Source organism: Pleurodeles waltl, chromosome 8 (assembly GCF_031143425.1).
Source record: "Pleurodeles waltl isolate 20211129_DDA chromosome 8, aPleWal1.hap1.20221129, whole genome shotgun sequence".
NCBI classification, from domain to species: Eukaryota; Metazoa; Chordata; class Amphibia; order Caudata; family Salamandridae; genus Pleurodeles; species Pleurodeles waltl.
Genome location: NC_090447.1, coordinates 258,721,135 through 258,741,846, shown reverse-complemented (window position 1 = coordinate 258,741,846; position 20,712 = coordinate 258,721,135). Strand labels below are relative to the sequence as shown.

Genomic DNA, 20,712 nt, shown 5'->3' with positions numbered 1-20,712 from the left:
TCTCTTTTCTGCACACAGTAATTCTGTCAAGAAGTTTTCAGACAGACACTTAGGGGCCTATTTACAAGCCCTTTGTGCCACTATTTTGACGCAACTGATGGCGCAAAGCAGTCCCCTTCAGTGCACCACATTTACAAACTGGTGCAATGAGACCATTGCACCAGTTTGTAAAGCCTTGCGCCACATCATACCTGCACAAGGTAAAATGTATGCAAGGTAGGTGTTCTCCTGTTAGAAGCCACACAGAACTGGCATTGTTCTGCACTTTCACTCTGTCAAAAATGTAATGCATTTAGATTGACACAAGGCTTTTTAGACTGAGGACCTCCCATGCATTGTTTGAGTGGTGTCATTTTTTGATACTGGCCAAGCAATGTGTCATTTTAGCACCACAGATGCATCAGCAATTCTGATGCATCTGTGGTAAATGTGCGCCATGGAGCTCTGTATCATGAATAAAATGCTATCAGGGTGTCATTAGGTGGGTGCAGGGCAGCGCAAGAAATCTGATGCATCGATGGCGATGCATCAAATTCTTGTAAGTCTGGCCCTTAGGGACTGAGTTTGGGTTTGGCGGATGGGTTACTTGGTCACGAACATGACAGATATCCTGTCTGCCATATTACAAGTGTTTTAAATACAGTAACACTTGTAATACGTCGGATGTGATATCTGTCACATTTGTGACAGAGTAACCATCTGCAGAACTCTGAATCAGGCCCTTAGTATTTCAATTCCACTGGGCACAGTAACAACTTTTCTCTTTAAGTCAAAGAAGACTAGAGGCCAGTGACGAAAGAGAAAATAATTTTCAAATATGGTTTTAAGAAGCATGAGCCAATGGACCAGAGTTTCATGAATCAGAGGGTTCTCTTAGCAGTGTGACAGACACTACTAGCTAGAATTACAAGATTAGTTTGAGAAGTACTATATTTTTAAATCACTGAGATGCTTATCCTACTCTACTTCCTTGCATAGAGGTAGAGAACTGTAACTTGCTAAACTTTTCACAGAACTTTCAGAGAACTCAAAAAATGCAGTTTGTAATAAATCAGTAACAAATATTTGTAGTTGTTATTTTCAAGATCCTTTCTCAGATAGGGATTTGCAAAGTCCACTTTTTATGGCACCTGCTATGCAGCATATTTTAAAAACACCTTTAGCTGAATCATTTTTAAGGCAGGAGCAAGACCTGAGCTAAAAAAGTAGATGCAAGAATACCCTAGGACTGCAACTCATTAGCCCAAATATTCATCCTATGTACCTAGCAAAGAGGGAGAATGTAATTTGTAAAGCCTAGCAATAGATAATCCAGAGGAAGAAGAATTGCCACTTCATTACACCCTTAGCCAATTAGCCTGCACAAGGGAAATGCCTTATCGGTGTGACATTTTTGATAAATATCTAGGAACAGAGAAAGAGTCAAAGGAGTAGTCTTACCATGTATGTGTTGTCAACCAGGAGCCATTTCTTGACCAAGGCATCCACCAGATTGTCTTGACACTAAATCTAATATTTGGGTTCCCCTCTGATGAACATTCAGAAAAATTGGTATATCTAATACTAAAATGTTACATTAACTGTGTTCGCCATAAAAAAATACTGATCGTGAGGGTATAGGAATGTCCTTAGACGACCTGTTCTTCAGTACTGAAAGGGCTAGCTCCTTTATTAATAATACAATTGATGCATCACTTATTAACATCTAACTTAGAGTTTCAGGCCAAAACATTAACCTTTAGTTTGAAATGTGTTGGATCATAATGGTTCTTGCTCCTGTTGAATTAGGTCCTCCGTTGCCCTAATTATTGGAACAGTGTACCTTTATTTTTCTAGGAACTTTGTTTCGGGAGACTGTACACTGGACCATTAACCTCCCGGTCCCCCTCTCTTTGTTTCTTAATGTATGTACAGCAGCTTTGCTGTGGGACCTTCTAGGAGTTTCTAATCAGAAACCATTATTATTAATTATCAGACCCTGTGAAGACCCCTATTATGGATGACTTCCAGGGCTTAAGTTATGATGATTATATGGTGTCAGCCATACTGCAGGCACCCTCTATCCTTGATAATGATGGATCGGCTCCATCAGGTAGTCTCAAGGAGGACTGGAACAAACTCTCATCCTTGAAACGAGAATTAATCAAAACAGTCATGCATGGGACCATCATGACTGAATACCTACGTGCTAATATAGCACCTAATGGTCTGTTAGTGTCGAATATCCCTAGAATTTATTTACAAGACCTAGCCTTTAGAAAAGATTGGGCTCAAATCGCATGGAAGTGTACCAGTAACTGGTTGGTACTGATCATCAATAGTTCCAAACGCATTGCTGACTCTATTACTGTTCAAATTAGTGCTATGGAAAATACTTTGAAGACGACTGTCACATTAACTACCTTTAAAAGCCGCCTTGCAGAGATTACCTCTGAACTGAATGATACGAAAGAGTTTTTGACTCAGCAAAAAATCACTAAATCTCAGAAAGATATAGTTAAGTTTAGTAGGGAGAAGGTTTATCCGTATATTAAGGACGACTACGAACTAGACAACAAGTCCCCTGATGAATCTACTGCTTCCCATTAAAAAAACACGCAATTTTTCTAGTGGCTCATCATCAGACGGTTGGAGTACTGATGAAAGTACATCACAACCTTTCTATGGTTATCCTCCCTATCCGGTGAGTCATTCTATGCCTTGGCAACCACCGTACCCATTCTTCCAACCTCGCCCCATGATGCCATTTGTGCCTTTTTTAGGCCGCGGCCGGGGCAGAGGCAGAGGCAGAAGAAGAGGAAGAGGGAGACAGGTACAATGGTCAAGGGAGGAACCACAAATGGTGACCAGAAGCCAAACAAAGAGCCCCGCACAGAGAACTTAGTTGTCAATTTGTCCAAGAGAACACTCACAATGGATGAATCTAGTGTTCTCAACAGGGGTTTAAGCTTTGTACCGACTCCTAATGAGGATTTTTTCCGTTTACACATAGAACTAGCTCAGTTCTTTCGGAAAATTCGCCTGCATGTGTTCTTTAAAGATAGACCATCTGAACCACAAGTGTTGGATTCAGGCCTAAAAAAACCTTCATCCTTCGTACCACCATCAACTACGATGCCGAGCGAAATATTGACTTTTGAAAAAGCTGTATTAGCCGATGTATCTCGGCTGAGTCCTAAACATCGTTACATCAATATTCCCACTAAAGAGAGACAAGCCTTACAACGTCTAGCCACTGAGTCAGATATCGTTATTAAACAGGCTGACAAAGGTGATGCCATTGTGATTATGGACACAGTTGATTATAGATGTGAGTGTTTACGTCTTTTGAGTGACACTACCTACTACAATAAGATTACTAGCGATCCAACTAGGAGACTACAAACTCATATTAGATGCTTCCTCGAAGAAGCTAAGAATAATTCATGGATTTCCCCTAAGGACGCCGAGTTCCTTGACACAGCTCACCCTAGAATTCCTTATTTTTATTGTTTACCCAAAATTCATAAGGGCGTAAGACCCCCACCAGGACGTCCAATAGTATCAGGTATAGGCTCGGTCCTTGAACCATTGTCAATTTTTTGTGACCATTTCCTGCAGCCCTTAGTTAGAAATTCTTCCACCTTCCTACAGGACACGAAGGACGTTCTCAATTTGATTGAATCTATCAATTGTACTGGGAATATACAAGGTATTATTACCTTAGACGTAGAAGCACTGTATACAAATATCCCTCAGGAGGCTACTTTGCAGGTTGTGGAATCAGCACTTCTGAACACTGCTACCCCCCCTTTCCACCCCTGTAGCTTTCATTATGCAGTGTGCCACTCTGGCTCTTACAGAGAACTATTTTGAATTTGAAGAACAATTTTTTCATCAGATTAGGGGGACGTCAATGGGCAGCACTTTCGCGCCTAGTCTGGCCTGCCTTTACATGTATGATTTTGAAGAAAAATATATTCTTTCTCAATCCAATCCTTTTCACACTGATATTAAACTATGGAGGCGCTATATAGACGATATATTGGTCATTTGGCAAGGACCTTTGTCAAAAGCAGATGAATTCACTACCTGGGTAAATTCCCTTGACCCCTACTTGAACTTCACAGCTACAATGTCAGCATCCGGCCTACCTTTTCTTGACTTGATGATTACCATTGATCATAATGGTCAATTGACAACTAGTACGTACCATAAACCGACAGATCGTAACAGTCTGTTGTTATACGAGAGTCGCCATCCTAAAGCTCTCAGAGACAACTTACCCGTGGGACAGTTCTTGCGTCTTAGACGCAATTGCAGTTCCACATATGATTTTGATCAACAAGCAAATACTTTACAAACAAAACTTCATGAACGACACTATCCACAAAGACTTGTGAGTGTGGCACGCAAGAGAGCAAAAAATAACCATAGGGAAAGTCTCTTGATAACCAAGGATAAGGCTCCTCAGACACGAATCACTTGTGTCTCTACATTCACTCCACTGTCCAATGACATTAAGAAATTAATTAATAAACGTTGGTCTATTTTGGAGAGTGGTGGGACGACAATACCAAAACCACTATTTGCCTTCAAACGCACTTCAAATATCAAAGATATAGTGGTTCATACCCGTCCACAGGTTACTTACGACATTCCTACACAGAGATCACTGGATCTTCCCCCAGTCCAAGGCCACTACCCCTGTGGCAATTGTAATGTGTGCAAACTGACTAAACAAACAACATCATTAGATCTTGAACCTTTAGGGAAGTGGTATTTAAGAAAACACACAAACTGCAATTCTAAGAATTGCATTTACATGATTACATGCCCTTGTGGACTACACTATATTGGGATGACTACAAGCCCTGTTAAGACACGCATCAATGAGCATAGGAGAAAGATCAGATGCCACAGGGTCACTACCAAACTTTGTGCGCACTTTTTAGATACTCCAATTACCCCAGACGACCTTTGGTGGGTGATTTTGGAAGCCCCGAGAGTCAGTTTGAATGCCTCCGATGTTCTTTTTAGAATTGAACAACGCTGGATCTTTAAATTAGGGACTTCTATCCGGGGATTAAACGATGACATTCCGTGGACTACACTTTCTTCTTAATTCCCTTAGCCTAAGGAATTTTCTTTAGGCCATTAGTGGTGTACTAAGACTTTGTCTGTACCAATAAAGACTCATTTGTACTAGACTATTGCTATTACCACCTATAATAACATTAAATCTACTCTAAGAGATGTTCTTGTCACTACTGGCTATAACGTGGACTAATTTCCCTCTTTGCACTCATTTGCTAGCACAATTTGAAAATTCAGATTGTCTTTACCATCTCGACATATGTAAATAATCGTTTTCACGTTTTTAACCAAGTCCCTTTTCTATTTCTAGTGACTTGTTGACATAGTCCGTTTTTTATCTTTAGTATTTTCTAAGTCCGGTCTCGCTACAACTCATAAATACCCCGCCGAGCGCCCAGCCACTCGTTCATGGGGACGCTGTCAGGCGGGTAGGTAAAAGAACCTACGAACGATACAACAAAAGTAAGTGAAACCCGTTTCCTTTTTTTACTGCGAATTCACGCGGATTGACATACTTTCACCCGACATGATTGCCTGCTAAATGGTGCCTCTGCCGACTTGATGGGTCAACTGGACCCGGTATTAGAGGGGTCAATAGGACCTTGATTTAGATGGTTATCTACTACAATCCAAAAGCTCAGATTTTTCAGCATTTGGTTGCCAACGTAGTTTTAACACCTTTTAACCACGTTTGTGATAACAACACCCGATTGGGCACTTATTTTAAGGTCTTTATAAGTATTTTTGTTCCATCTTCACCATGCACTTTACTAATCCATTAAGTACAATGGTTTACAACAATTTATATTTATTATGACTTTGTTTTTCTCTGTATTGTGACACAATTTTCATCATTATGGATTTTAACTGCCAGAGATACATTAGATCATTAGTGTAGATACTTGATTTGAGTTCTTTTTGCAATAAGACTATTGTCAACATTGTTTTTTTACGACTACCATAATAATAGATTGTCAGTTCCAGTTCCTGACAGTTGATTCTAAGGAGCCTTATCCTATTACCGGGGATGGTAAGCTTAACTTGCATATATTCCTTTGCAAATTGCACACAGCATTATTTTATTAGTTTGCTTCACTTGGAATACACTTGCTTTACATGTGCTTTGATTTCTATTTTTAGGGCGACCTTTTTTTGACATAGCATAAACATACAAAAAGAAAGTTGACTGTTTTTGTATTCTTTCCCCTAATTGGGTTTATAGATAAAATAAATTTTGGAGAAGTTACTATTCTTGTTGGTCCTGATGAAGCGTCACTGGATCCGGCTGGACCATTAGACGCGAAACATGTAGACCTGACTAGAGGTACCATACACGGTTCTATCCTCTTGTGTTATTGTTGGGAGTATGTGAGCATTATAACTCACTTTTAGACTCCTACCTCGTTTTTAATCTTGGTCTCCATCATACTAATTTTGATTAAAACTATGATTATTATACTTTGATGGATAACCAATTTTAATATTTTCACACTCTCCTTTATTGCTCGGATACTAAAAATTTGGTATTCCTTCTGCAAGATTCCACCGCTACTATTAGAGCAATACGGTTAAGAGCCCCCTGCGGGGAGCCCGTTTTGCATTGCAGCACCGGCCAAACGAGGAGCTGTCCCAATGATGAAGCCAGTCATCCAATGTGATGCATGAGGGTTCTTGCTCCTGTTGAATTAGGTCCTCCGTTGGCCTAATTATTGGAACAGTGTACCTTTATTTTTCCAGGATCATAATGGGCTACTGATACAATTCTAGATTAGGAAACCCCCAACTTGAGGTGCGCTGAAGAAAAATTAGGCTTCTCCATTGGCTCAAAGAAAACCATTACAACTGTTACATGCCAAATGCAAACACTTTTCAACAGCGTGATAAATAAAGAGGATAAAATCGAGTAAAACTGATACAAATACATTTTGTAGAGTGGCAATCATACCCACAGCTCGAAAGGTCACTCTCCACCACCTAGGCCAGTCTTCTTGAAGACTGGCTGAAATCTTGAGAAGGTTAATTATAACCACTTTACCTTTGTCCCAGACAGTTGTAATACAAATATTAGAACAATTTTGCACCTCAATTATTTCAATGGTATGGTTCCCCAATTGGGATCCAAATCTGCTTGGGCTTTCAAATGTGAGTATGAGGTAGGGAAATCCTTGGCCATCAGGATTATAATATCAAATCCTGGCGAACAGCCATAATGTTTCAGTACAGCCCTGTGGCGTAGCCAGTGTGTTATGAGCAAGGAAGGATATTGGCCCCGGGCTGCTGGTTGAATTGTGAAATACACCAATATTCAGAGCTGGGTGGGCTTCTCAGGCCTTGAGGGCCTGGTGCCGCTGCAGCTGATGCACCAATGAAAGCTATGCTCTTGATGGAACCTCTGGCAGTTCTCGGCTGACACAAAAATAAGGACATCTACACAGGAACTTCTGATCTCCATGCACTATATAATGAAAGACAATCACATTACAGGAAATGAAAATCTCCTTAGCCATATAAACAACAGAACTACATTTCTGCATTCTGGGCTTTAGTGATAGATTTCTGTTTCTACCCTCTATCGGTGTTTGGTTTTCAAGCTGCTTTTTTTTTTCCTGTATCAACAATGGTGTAACAGAAAGGTAAGGCTCACTATCTTATGTAGAACCCTATTATAGGCAAGGTACCCAGTGAGCATCTTAAAACAACTTATTGAAACAAAGGCTATGCAAACTTTTTTGTGTGATCTTCATGCATCTCTCGCAAAAACTACAAAAAGTATGCAAAAATTACAAAGTTACAAATCTGTTAGACTTTCACATGAAAATTGAGACATTTGTGATCTTGTATTATAACACACTCCCTATTTATTTTCAATAGTATGTACATGAAATAGAGTTTGTTGTGCTTTTCTTGCTTGACTATTTGATCACCTGTGAGGATAAGGTATATAAGGTATATATGGCCATATTTACCAAAAAAAATCACTCAGTGGAACGCAGCAAGCCACCTGCCTGCACTGCTCTGTGTGAAAGAGAAAGGGCGGGAAATCACTGTATATAACATTGTATTGCGCATTACGGTCTTTCCCCAATGCCAGGGCTCTTTTCACTGCCTAGCACCAACGCAGGCACCCTTGCGTCATGGTGCAAGGGTGCCTGTGCTCTAGGTAGGAGTGTTTTTGTGCAGGAAGGAACACTTTCCTGCACACAAACAATCCTTAAAGCCATTTTCCTCTTGAATGCAGCACACATAGAAAGATGGAAAACGGGGAGATATAAATGTATTTACCCTTGTTATGCATCTCCTGGGGAGGCATAGGATTTTGACACATTCCCAGGTCTTCCTCTAATGGTAAATCTGGAAGAGCACCAAAATACATGGGTGAATGCATGGGAACACTCACATTCTACCAATGTAATGCCTCCCTAGGACACAGTAACACAGCGCAGCGATTTGCACTGTCTTGTGTTGTTCCAGATTCATCAAGCCACTCAGGGCCATGCAAGGTGACCTTACATGGCTTGATAAATCTCACTTAGGTTTTGTGTCACCCTTGTGCCCCCATGGGTGACACATCCATGACGCAAAACCTTAAATCTAGCCCCAGTCTTTAACAAAACATTTTCAGGTAACTGGTGCTGCATTGTTTCACAGTGCTCGTGAGACAGGGACACATCCGGTTTCAGAGCCAACTCTTGTAAGAAAAACTACATTATAGCTTTGCAGATAAAAGGCAGAAAACTAAGTGAACTATGCAAGCGCCAGGTTCATCTTAAGGGACAGGGGGGCCTGAGCAGGACATTTGTTCAGGGGTGCTCCTGCTTGGAACAACTTTAGTCCTATGTTGGCTAACAATATTGAATTATATGCTAAAGGTTGAGACACAATAATATACAGACGTGAGTAAGAGACAAGCTTCACTTTTTCAGGTGGGCCCTTGGAAGGTGTGCACCTTGGGCAACTAACTATTTTGCTTATTTTGCCCATGCCTTAAAACATCTCCGAACAAAAGCAAATGATCAGCAACTCACAAAAGTTCACTCTCTCATACTATAACATGCACGTCCCTCACTGAAACCAGCCTGACAACTCACTTGAAGCCCAGTTGTAACGCTCATTTTAAGAGCTGTGCTCATAGATTACATATATATAGGTCCAGCTGCTGCCAACACTTGAGCAATGCCTTCAGGAAGAATTTCGTGACAATCAGTGTAGCTGTAACACAAAAAGGACACCATAAATCAGGCGAGGGTTGACTGTGGAGGATGGGGATGTTGTTAAATAGAGTGTGTCAAGGAGCCCAAAGATGTTAAGTTCTCCTTATGCATCTGCTAATTGTCACACTCTTGACTGGCCAGTGATAAGTCATTACCATTAGTTTATCGTGCGGAAATTGATGAAGGTTAACAGGGTTGCTATTAAGGGCAGCTATGTGTTCAGGGCAGTACAGTAAAAGGCTGATGTAATTAAAATGAATGTAATTGCGTAGTCAATGAGACAGCTGCGCAGTACCGGGGCTGCTTAGTGAATCTGGCCTTCTTTCAAAGTGAAAGATTTCTGGTCTCTTAAAGTGAAACTCCAGCATTATATTGTTCTAAATAAAATATCAGTACATCACGAATGTGCTGTGGGGCAGGGTAATGTTATGTTTGCTTTACTGATCAGCGAGAAGGGGGCAGTGGTTCCCCAATATCCTATCTAGCTGACACGCCTGTTTAGTACTATTTGGAATATTACAATATTGATTCAGCATTAACTTTAAAAGGATGAAACACTTGAACCGTGAGTTGTGACACCGCTCTCTTCACATTGACTGTACTGCGTATAGCAACATTTATTCAGTGACTGCATTAAGTAAAAAAATCACACATCTCTTTTTACAGTGGAACCCTATTGGTCAGGTGCAAAAGTCTCAAAAATGTTCTCACTAGTGATTTGTGTAAAGACTTCAGTATAAACGGTGGTGCTGTAGGATGTTACTGTTCTGGAAATTAAATTTAGCTATATAATGATTGAGTCTAAATAATCTGCATATATTGTAGTTAGTTAATAAGAAATTAGAAATTCGACTCTAGAAGCAACAGAATCGGTAGGTTTACACGTCGTTCACTGAAACCAGACACAAAACGGGTATAGGATGGCCTTCAGTAATTTGATGAAAATGATAAAAGAATAAAGCTGACAGTGACAGATAATGATGAGAACATTTACTTGATAACAACGAAAGAATAGAAATGAGTAATGGAAATGGTCTGATTTCCATAAATGCTACATATTCCTCGATCATGATCAAAACAAACTTTAGTCTTGCAGAACTAACAGAAATATTCTTAGGTTCTTTTTCAAAAGAAGAGTGTGAGGGAGGGAAAACAATGAGAGTATTTGAACAGATTTGTTGTCCCAAAACTATGAGAAACGTACTCCGCTCCGAACTGAAAGAACATGGTGTAATAAAACGTATCTTCAAAACAAAACCTACACTTATGAAAATGGACCAGACAAAAACGTATTGATAAAAGTTTTTGCTATCCTGAAACAAGCCATTGCCTAATTCAGATTGGTTGTGCAAATGTTCTAAAGAAAATCAATGAGTTATCTAACTTCTTGGTAAAAGAGGTGAATTCGATTGGATCTCCCTCACACTTTTTAGAAAATTACATAATTGTGAGGAAACTCCATTGAATGCTAAAATGACCTTGTGTAGCTTTAACTAAGTCTCTCTTTTAGATCTGGTCAACATAACTTCCAAACCCAAACACACCTCTTACTTGCCTTGGTGCATTCCTAAGACGCGGCTCAAGGGTATTGTCACTACTGCCTCTCCCTACTAGTCTAATCTGATCAACAACTCTCTATCGCAATGAAAGGCACATGACTGCTCAAAATGGGCAGGCCTCATCTCAATTAAAAAAACAAGGGCTTGACCCAACAGATCTGAAAAATTTCTGAATGGTCTCTAAGCTCTCATCCTTGCAAATATCATGGCGTGAAGAGCTGAGTACCAGCTCAACTACTTCATTGTTGAAATATTCTATTCAAAGCAATGCAGGCAGGTAGCAGGCTTGGCTGTGGTATTGACCTAGCAAAATAATTTGTGAAGCTGTCAGCATCCTAGACCAAGGGAACTTCTGACATTTAGACTTTAGGCCCCTCCCCCCCTTTGATATAGTGTACCCTGCCATCCTCCTTTAAATACTGGAGGAATAAATGTAGAGCTAAATGGTACAGTTCTTGGTTTGTTTCTCTCTTTCTGGAAAATGTGTACAAATTGACTCAGCTATCCAAATTCTTGTCCTACTCAATGACTACCCATTAAGGTGTACTTCAGTGATCGATTCTTACTCCCACCCTTTTTAACCCTTACAAGTAGCCAATAGCCTCATCCTTAACAGATTCAAAATCACGTGCCATTTCTACGCTGAAGTTACCCAACTGTGTGTGAGAATCCCCTCCCCGGAAAATGTGGGACACAAGACCAGTGATCTTAAATATTTCCATACTTGGATGTTTGAGGACCAACTGAAACTTCATCCACTAGAAATGCAGTTCCTTCTGATATCTTGACAAAACTGTACTAGTCTGTTTGGCCATGGCTTCAGTCACTCTCAGTACACAACTTCAAGTCTGCAATTGGCTACATTGCTAGGTTTTTTACTTAGATAAAAGCTTCAGTCTTTAAGCACACATTATTGCCAAGGCAAAAGGAGTAAATTATTATGAGTAAAATAAAAACCTTGTTCCTGAAACAGAGGTTAAAATAATAATCCAATTGCCCATGCTTGTCCATCAAACAGTATAGGGTATGGATGATGGCTGGCTTCAATTGAACTTAGAAAGGTTTCAACCTCCCCATTAAAATAAGAATTTTTCATTTTTCATATTTGTTTGTGAATTTAATAAAATATTTTATCATTTGGGTATTTGTTTGATGAACGCTTGTTTCCATATCTTTGTGTATTAGTTTGTGGTTCAAATCATGAAAATTGCTTAGCCGGGTTCCACAGATTCTAATAATGACTCAGTGGAGGGGGAGCACAGATTCCTGTAAAAATGCTTAAGTGGGTAACCACAGAAGTCAAAAGGTTAAGAACTACCTGCCTCCATTTCAAGACATAGCTAACTGAAACTAGCAGGAGTTATGAAAACACATCTACCTCTTTCTACAAAGTCCTCTGTGCAGCTGCTAGGTGTCTGGATTTTGGCAATGAAAGTACTGGTTTAAAAGAAACAGCTTGCCAATAAGTGCTGATATCCTGGGCTACACTTGGTCTCATCACAGGCACAGCAATATCCATTTCATGTCCCTACTTAGCTTGGTACCAATTAATAGTTACTTGCTATTTCGGTCCAGAGAACATATTCCACAGAGGCCACTAGCCTAGCCTTTAGAAGTCAACACCCATGCAGTCTGGGATTTACCATCACTATTCTCCGAAAGCAAGCACTCCAATGTATCTTTTCTCCTTCCCTATTTTCCCCAGCTTTCAGTGTTCAGGTGTGTGTGTTGTCAGCACCTCCAGAGAGATCCATATAAGACTATGGCCCATATTTATACTTTTTGACGCAAAACTGCGCCAACGCAGTTTTGCGTCAAAAAAATTAGCGCCGGCTAACGCCATTCTGAAGCGCCATGCGGGCGCCGTATTTATTGAATGACGTTAGCCGGCGTTAGCCGCCGGCGCCGTCTGGTGTGCGTTAAAAAAAACGACGTACACCAGGCAGCGCCGGCGTAGGGGGATATGGGGCTTGGGCGTCAAGAAATGGGGCAAGTCAGGTTGAGGCAATTTTTTCGCCTCATCCCGATTTGCGCCATTTTTTTCACTCCCAACCCCCATAGAAATGACTCCTGTCTTAGCAAAGACAGGAGTCATGCCCCCTTGCCCAATGGCCATGCCCAGGTGAAGCAGTGCCCGTGCCCCCGTAAGAGGGCCCCATTTTGTATTTCAGTGTCTGCTATGCAGACACTGAAATACGCGACGGGTGCCACTGCACCCGTCGCACCTTCCCACTCCGCCGGCTCAATTCTGAGCCGGCGTCCTCGTGGGAAGGATGATTTGCCCTGGGCTGGCGGGCGGCCTTTTGGCGGTCGCCCGCCAGCCCAGGGCAAATCCCAAAATACCCTCAGCGGTCTTTCGACCGCGGAGTGGTATTTTGGAGGGGGAAGTCTGGCGGGCGGCCTCCGCCGCCCGCCAGACTTAGAATGACCCCCATAATTCCTATTATTTGCCAAGAGCACCAAACAAGATGCAGTTTAAGCCTTGCTCAATGACACAGACCTTCAGGGCTTCAACCTCCACCTCTCACCAAATGGCAAATCAGTTAGATTCACCCTGAAGAGCAATTACTATGTTAAAGAACATCACAAAAAAAGAAAGAAGACCATCTCTTTCTTCTAAAGAAAGTCAAAGCGTTTCTTCCAGAAAGTGACTTCAGAACTGCTGTTGAAGCCATTGTAATCTTGTATCTGGATGGTAGATGTGCCCCAGCGCATGGTGTCACAGACTCCAAGCTAGCACCCCTTATGTGCATCACACATGTTGCAACACTTTTCACTAGGGCCTGAAGAAACATGATCACATTACCCTCATACTGGTGGAACTCATTGGCTCCCTTTGTTGACCACCACCATCTCCAAAACCAGTTGCATCATTTACAAAGCCATCATAACAAGCATTCCTCCTTATTGTGCAGACAAACTGGTGGTTCTCAGTACACCCACCTCCAGAGCACCATCAGAATGCAGACTGAATAGTGTAAAAAGGAAAAACAGGAAAACAGATCTTTTCCTACTATGCACCAAGGATCTGCAACAACATCCCCATATCCATCATGACGGCCCCTGGGCTGCTCCAATTTAATAAAGAGTTGAAGACTCACCACTTGAAAGAACACTGCATCACAATACATGCACAATCGATGACTAGGCTTCCTCTCCTATTACTCAATGACTTTACGCTTGCCTTCTACCTTGTACAGCACTCCTCTGCCTTTTGCTAGGTTTGCACTATAGAAATATCATATACATACATACGTCCTTAACAATTTTAATGGTCACATTTTACTAGTTTAGTACACAAACTTTGACCACCTTGGTAATTTAGATTGAATGCCATGGTAAGCATTCAGACTTTAATGTTTTTATATTTTACCAAAGATATTTCAAAAGGTTTTCCCAATCTGCTCAAATTCAGTTTGTTAATGCAAGATAACCAAACACCTGATAATCTGGTGGATTTTACCGAAACCAAGGACATTTTCAAGCTCTTGGACAGAAAACAGCACATGCAAACTCATTTCAATTAGATGTTTTCCTAACAGATTTTGAAGTATATTCAACATTCAGTGAAAAAAGGTTTGAACAAATGTACAGGGAGGTAGACTCCTAATTTTCCCTTTTGTCTAAAGCAACCATAATCTTTCTTGTTTGCTTTGATTTTTCCATAAATATTTACATTTTCATAAGATATAAAGCACATAGCTTCTGCTTGAAATGCCTTTTTATGCCTTAACATTGAGAGATACCAGTCTACTGGGGCAAATAAAGTAATTGAACGTCAAGGATGCGGAACCCATCTCTTAGAAGGGACCAATGGCAGGTTCTCTGTGGTGAGGATGTAGCTAAATGGGGCAAGAAAGCAAAATCCTGTCACGCTTACTTGCATCCACTTAAGTCATTTCCATGCATTCTTCAGGCTATAGATGGACAATGAACTATTAAATTATCACCTTACAAAGATCATATTCATTCAATTATGAATTTGAAGACAACTTTTTTGTTTTAACGTTTAACAAGGAAAGTGTGGGAAAAGAACCATTTTCCTCATGTATTTACGTACTAAACGCTAGTGTATGGATTAATACATGTGGGTTTTGCGGCTCTGCTTCACTTTAATGCAGTAAAGACCAAACTAAGCAACATTGCTTTAGGAGAGGGAGCTGTTTCAATGTCTCTAGATGTGTGTATTTCTGATAAAATCCATTCACGCTTCTGATAAAAAAAGACACCCCGCCTGCGAACCGCTCCCAGTTCACCCAAGATTGTTCTTATCAAAGACTCCCCTTTTTTAGGACCTATGCATACTCACCCATAATCTCTTAAATTTGACTTGAATGCGAACGTCCGATTTAACCTCCTGTAATAGGTTAAAAGGCGTGTTTACTATGGGTTCCTCAGCATTCCAGCATGCGCTGCCATGGGGCCCTTGCCAACATGTTAGTGCATTGCAAATCAAATAATTAAATAAATAGATGTTAGGAACACGTCACCTTTTCAATGTATTTAATCAATAAGTAGTTAATGGAATCTGAGCGAAAGCCCATGTGTGAAAAAATGTATCTGAAGCATACACAATGATAATCCATAATTCAGACCCCGCATGGTGCACGAAGATGAGAGCACCATATGGACTATCCCCTTTTAATTAACTTCAGTCCGACATGGATGGCGCGATACGCGATTTTGCTGCGACTTGCTTATGTAGTATTCCCGAATTTCACGAATAAACGAGGAGTAGTTGATTCTTACTCCTGGAATTAAGCAGTAAGTGAGAAACACTCCAAGAGTAAGGTAAATCTATCCACAGCAAAATCTTTGTGAATGAGGACCATAGCATTTGACAGTAGATACAGGCCTCAAGGTCTATTGACTCCATGCACACACTTAACACAGAGGCACTTTATGCTCTCAGGCTTTGTATTTGTTTACTAAAAGCTTTACTGCACTTCTATTTCCCGTCTGCCTTTCTGTTCCTCCTCAACATTGTATCGAAGTTATAGTCAGGGCTGCTGTAATTATGCGGCGACGAGGACTACATCATAAATGAAGAAAAGGTAAAGTATGCATCACAATGTGGCACAAGTGTCAGTAGTACCTAATTATTTTTACATCATTTTACACCTGTTAACACTATCTGGTCAAATGTTTCACCTCATTAGTATTAATTGAACACCTAAACATAGCAATGAACAAATGGAATATGACCAGTTAACCTTTGCAACTGACCTTCCACTGTGCTGCAAAACGTGTGGCATAGTTTTAAGTAATGGAGTATATCCGTTTGAGCTAGCCACACAATTTTGTTAAAATGTGCAAATTATGCAGCAGGTGAAAAATTATGTGGCAAGTGCAGCATATACCTAATTATGCGAAAAACACTGTAGCTCGGCAATTACACATTTTCGGTGGCCCTTGTTATAGTCGCCTAGTAGTCCGTGGAAAAAAACGTTTTCTGAAGAAACATTTCTCATGCTACCAATGCCAGGTTTTAAAAATGTCTGGTTTACCACAAAACACACAACAAAATGCACCAGTACATTTCAATTGGTTTCATTCTATTGCATGTATAAAACTTCTATATAGATCTTGTCATCATTCTTATTACGCCCACACATACGTCTTCTTGTTATGTTTTGTTGCGACAGCGGTTCACAGCCAGCACCCTACAAACATAATCAGTCTATAATTACATTTAGTTTTTTGGGGGTTTCTAATGGAACAAGGCGCTACTGACATTTGCTTATGCCTCCGGTAATGTAGCTAACTTTCTAACCCGATAAACACAGAGTGAACCCCAGAACAGAAGATATAACCTTTAATGCAATAATCTCCTTACCTTTGGTTTTTGGCATTTCTCCTTATCTGAAGCACTGGACGTTTTTCTCTTTAACATATTTGCTTGCGTTTTCCAAAGTGCCTGGTGTTGTCAGCCGTGACCAAAATCCGAATGTACTTGCACAATACAGAGAACGCAGCAGCTAGGGGAAAAAACCCTTCCGCATTCTTATCAGGATGTGACATCGTCCGCCAAAAACTGAAATTCATTGTTTTGCAACTGCTGATTTTCCTGTGCCACCGACTTCAAAATGAACGTTAAATTAACTGCAGTGTAAAACTATTGCATTACAAAGAGCAGCGCGCTAACACCGAAACACAGACATAGACAGATAGGTATATCTTGAATTTATAAGGTGTTGTTCTAAAGTTAAAAGTTGAACAAACGAACCAAAAGAGATTTATAGAAAGGTTTGTAACATTTAGGAAAGCCAGTGCGTCTATATTTGAGAAATAAATATTTTTTAATCATGCTGAACGATTGCATGTTTATGAAGAAGAGTTTTAAAAGGGCAGCCCAGTGCTTAATTTCTGCTTGTTGTTTTCGGTGCTGAGTACCGGCACTTATTTGTGAGGGCCGGGGCTTATTCTTATGCCTCAAGCATTTGCTGCGAGCAAAAGACACATATGTGAAAGACGGAAGAAGGAAAAACTAAAAAGCGTCATAAAGGGAGAAAGTAGAAAGTTGCAGGATGAGCTGAAGGGGCAGGGGTGGCCGTAAATGGATTGAAGAGGCCCGAGATGGCTTCAGGGTTATGCTGCCTCAGTATTTAGTGCTGGCAGATTTAATTACAGCAGCCTTGTGTTTAAGAGAAGGGCTTTGAGCACCAGCACCTCTTAATTTACAAATTAAGCACTGGGGCAGCCTGCTCGCAATTGGGGTGTTTAATCTTACTGGACACAACCAACATGCTCACTAGTCTCCCAGCACTTGTTTCATTCCCTTCTTCCACAGGTGGTGCACCTGTCCTCTCACACCATCCGGATCCTTTAGGTGTTAACTGACTGGACGTTTGTGGCTTCGCCCCTTTCCGACGCTTCGATTTTTGAGCAGTCAAAAGCCACCACATGTTTCAGATGTAAGGCAATAACTTAAGCACTTGTGGAGTTACTAGGGAATTATAACATTTGCCCCTCACTTTTAATATTCTTGTCCGCCACTGCCCTCCTGTATATGGGTGTGAAAACTATACTTACTATACAAAACGACAAAAATCGAACTGGAGATTTGCAATTTCAAAGTTTTAGGTATAAGTACTGCCTAGAAGCACAAAGCACCAACTATGGTTATCTGGTAGCATAGGAATGGGACAAAGTCACAAGATCAAGCCAATCATGGTGAAGTGTGGGCTGACTACAAGGACCTAGTTCAACCCACTGCACAAAGTACCATAAATCTTGGTTGAGGGGCGTTGCTAGATCCCACTCCAAGGATGTGTTTTACAGTGATGGTTCAGAGGAGCTGCAAGGCTGCAATGTGGAGTCCTGCATTGTCATTGAGGATGCCATTGACAAAGGGTTTGTGATGCTAAGTCCTACGTCAAAGATGCATCAGTGTTTCAGAAAAAGTGGCAGAGATGTGATGCAAAGTTTGGCATCAGGATTGCATTGTGCTATAGTGGTTCTGCATACAGGACAATAACTGGGCTGACAGAGCCCTTTCAGACTCACTTCCAAGTGTCCAGGGCTTGGGTTGCACCACTTGGGGACAAGCCTTACAGCACATAGATTCCAAGTGTTGGGGTTTATATGATTGGAGCCTTTTCTGTCCCTGAGGGTCTAATCAGGAGGCCAGACAACTAGCCCATCAAGTTAATCCTGTGGTCCTGGGGTCAATATGTAAGTACAGTCCTTATTGTCTAGGCAGTAGGGCACCACAGCAACAGGAAAACAGGGTAGCAGTTATTCTTGGTGTGCAGCACAGCAGTCCTTCTGAGTCTGGAACCAATTGTATTCCTTGCCTAACTATGGAGAAAAGAATCTCATGTGGAAGCCCTGTCACTGTTCAAATCAGAACTTTTTTTTCTTTTTATATTAAGACCCTCACCCACTCTATTAGTGGCAGGCTTCATCATCGAGTCTCATCCAGGCCCCTAAAAGCCAGGATGGGCTCCACAGTGATTCAGGAATCACTTAAGATATGTTTGTGATGAGGGAAGCCAAAGAGATAAAATACCTCAGCTAGACAAAGGTATCCCTTTCTTGTGATAGCTTAGGGTCATAGGACAACCATATCCTAATACCCCATGAGATAATTTGTAGCCCATACCTACCCAGGCCACCAATAAATTAGGTAGATCAGCATAGAGAAGATCATTTTTGTTTCTCACCAGAATAACTGTCAGTTTTTCAGTTTTAGGAGTCAGCACAACTGACTGTAGCATTCTCACTTCTGATACTTGCACATTCCAGTGTCTGGTGGTGGAATTCTGGGAGCTGGAGGGGAGGTGAAATCCGTGCTTGGCAAAGAAGAGAGCAGACAGAGATCCGTGAAGCCTTGTCATCCGTTGATGTGCAGTAAATTACAAAACTTCCTTTATACTGTTGAGAGAAGCTGAATAACCAAACAGTTTTCTGTCATGTAAATATGTCTCTGTGGTTATGGAAGACAATGCACTGGCAATTAATCAGGTCTACTCATAGACAGCAAGGCTTCACGCTGACATTGTCTCCACATTTTCTGACTTATGAAGATTACGCTCTGCGTATGCTCCTGCACTGTGCAGCATGTCCTTATCTGGAAAAGTTTAGGGAGATTCTCTACATCCAAAGTGAAAATGTCATTGCTAAGGGGTGGTGTCATGATCTTGAGCTCCTTTAATGCTATGCTGTTGCTGAGTGTGTCCCAATATTTTGATTCGTCTGAATCCAGAAACCTTTTGAAATACTTAAAAGTGATTAAAGGAATGTTTGAATTCATCTCAGGCACTGGTAATACCATTGGACCATATCCCTCCCAGTCCATCTCTTTTTGCTCAATAGGCCCCTGCTGATTAGACCCAACCAAATGCATATCAACCTTGGCCCTGTTCCAGTAGGAACTGTCCAGCTTTATCTGCCTATCCAGCTCATCTCTGAACTGGAACTCAAGCAAGCTAATAATGCAGGACCCATGGACTCAAAAGCAGGCCAGTAAATCAAAGATCTTGTCATTTTCATTGTAGTCATGGGCAAAAAGGTGAAGAATGCAATAAAGGCATCTAATGCATTCTGTAGTCCCTCAGTAACAGAGATCCTTTTGAAGGTGATGCTGACACACCCAAAAAATCTTAAAGACAACCCACTCACATACTTATTGTCTTAGAAGTATGTTGGCTATGAATGTCATTCAGCCCAAAGTGTGGAAGAAAGTCTATAAGTTTAATTGATAGAATTGCGAAGAAGCACTTACATCACGACCACTGCTGGACAAGAGATATCATCCTATACAAGAAACTTCTGCAGAGGTAGCAGAAATTGGAAGATATTCTATCACACATTACAGGACTTCAGGCTGAGATAGAGGATCAATCCAAGAAGCAGCTGGGATGTTTGCCTGTCTGGTCACTCAGTCTTTGATGAATACTTAAGTTGCAGATTTCACTCTCTGAGTGATGGCGAATGCTTTACGTTGGGTAACCAGCGACATTATAAAGATGTTAAAAATATTTTCAGAAAATGTGCAAGTGCCTGAAGGCCGCATGCCCCAACAAATATTGCCCAACATCCACTCTCTTTTGCCAGTGCGAATCCAGATCACAGAAACCTGCTAGAATGTCCAAATGTCAAAGAAGAAAAATAAAAATTGAGAATTGCTCTTGCACCTGGCTCTTGTTCCTAGTTCCTAACAGCTCAATAACTGGAAATGTACTGTCAAGTGAGTTGCAAAATAGTGAATACGAAGGAAGAATAGGACAGTTATCGCTTGACGTTGCTAGTTCCTTACAGCTCAATAACTGGAAAGGTACCTTCAAGTGAGTTGCAAAATAGTGATTACGAAGGAAAAATAGGACAGTTAGCGCTGAATCCTAGTAGAGTTCATCGAACTGTGT

The 20,712-nt window shown here is 41.0% G+C and overlaps 1 protein-coding gene across 3 annotated transcripts in view; it reads right to left on the bottom strand.

The window, feature by feature from the left end:
* The window catches only part of SAMSN1 (SAM domain, SH3 domain and nuclear localization signals 1), a 571,601-nt gene that overhangs the window by 305,250 nt on the left and 245,639 nt on the right, over positions 1-20,712 (bottom strand). Inside the window, exon 1 of one of the 3 annotated variants that reach the window (XM_069204117.1) lies at positions 16,683-16,799. The exons of the other annotated variants lie outside the window; for them this stretch is intronic. Coding sequence (XP_069060218.1) covers positions 16,683-16,739 — 57 coding nt within the window. The 5' untranslated portion in view covers positions 16,740-16,799. Of the gene's footprint in view, positions 1-16,682; positions 16,800-20,712 lie in introns of those variants that run through there. 3 annotated transcript variants of the gene reach the window in all.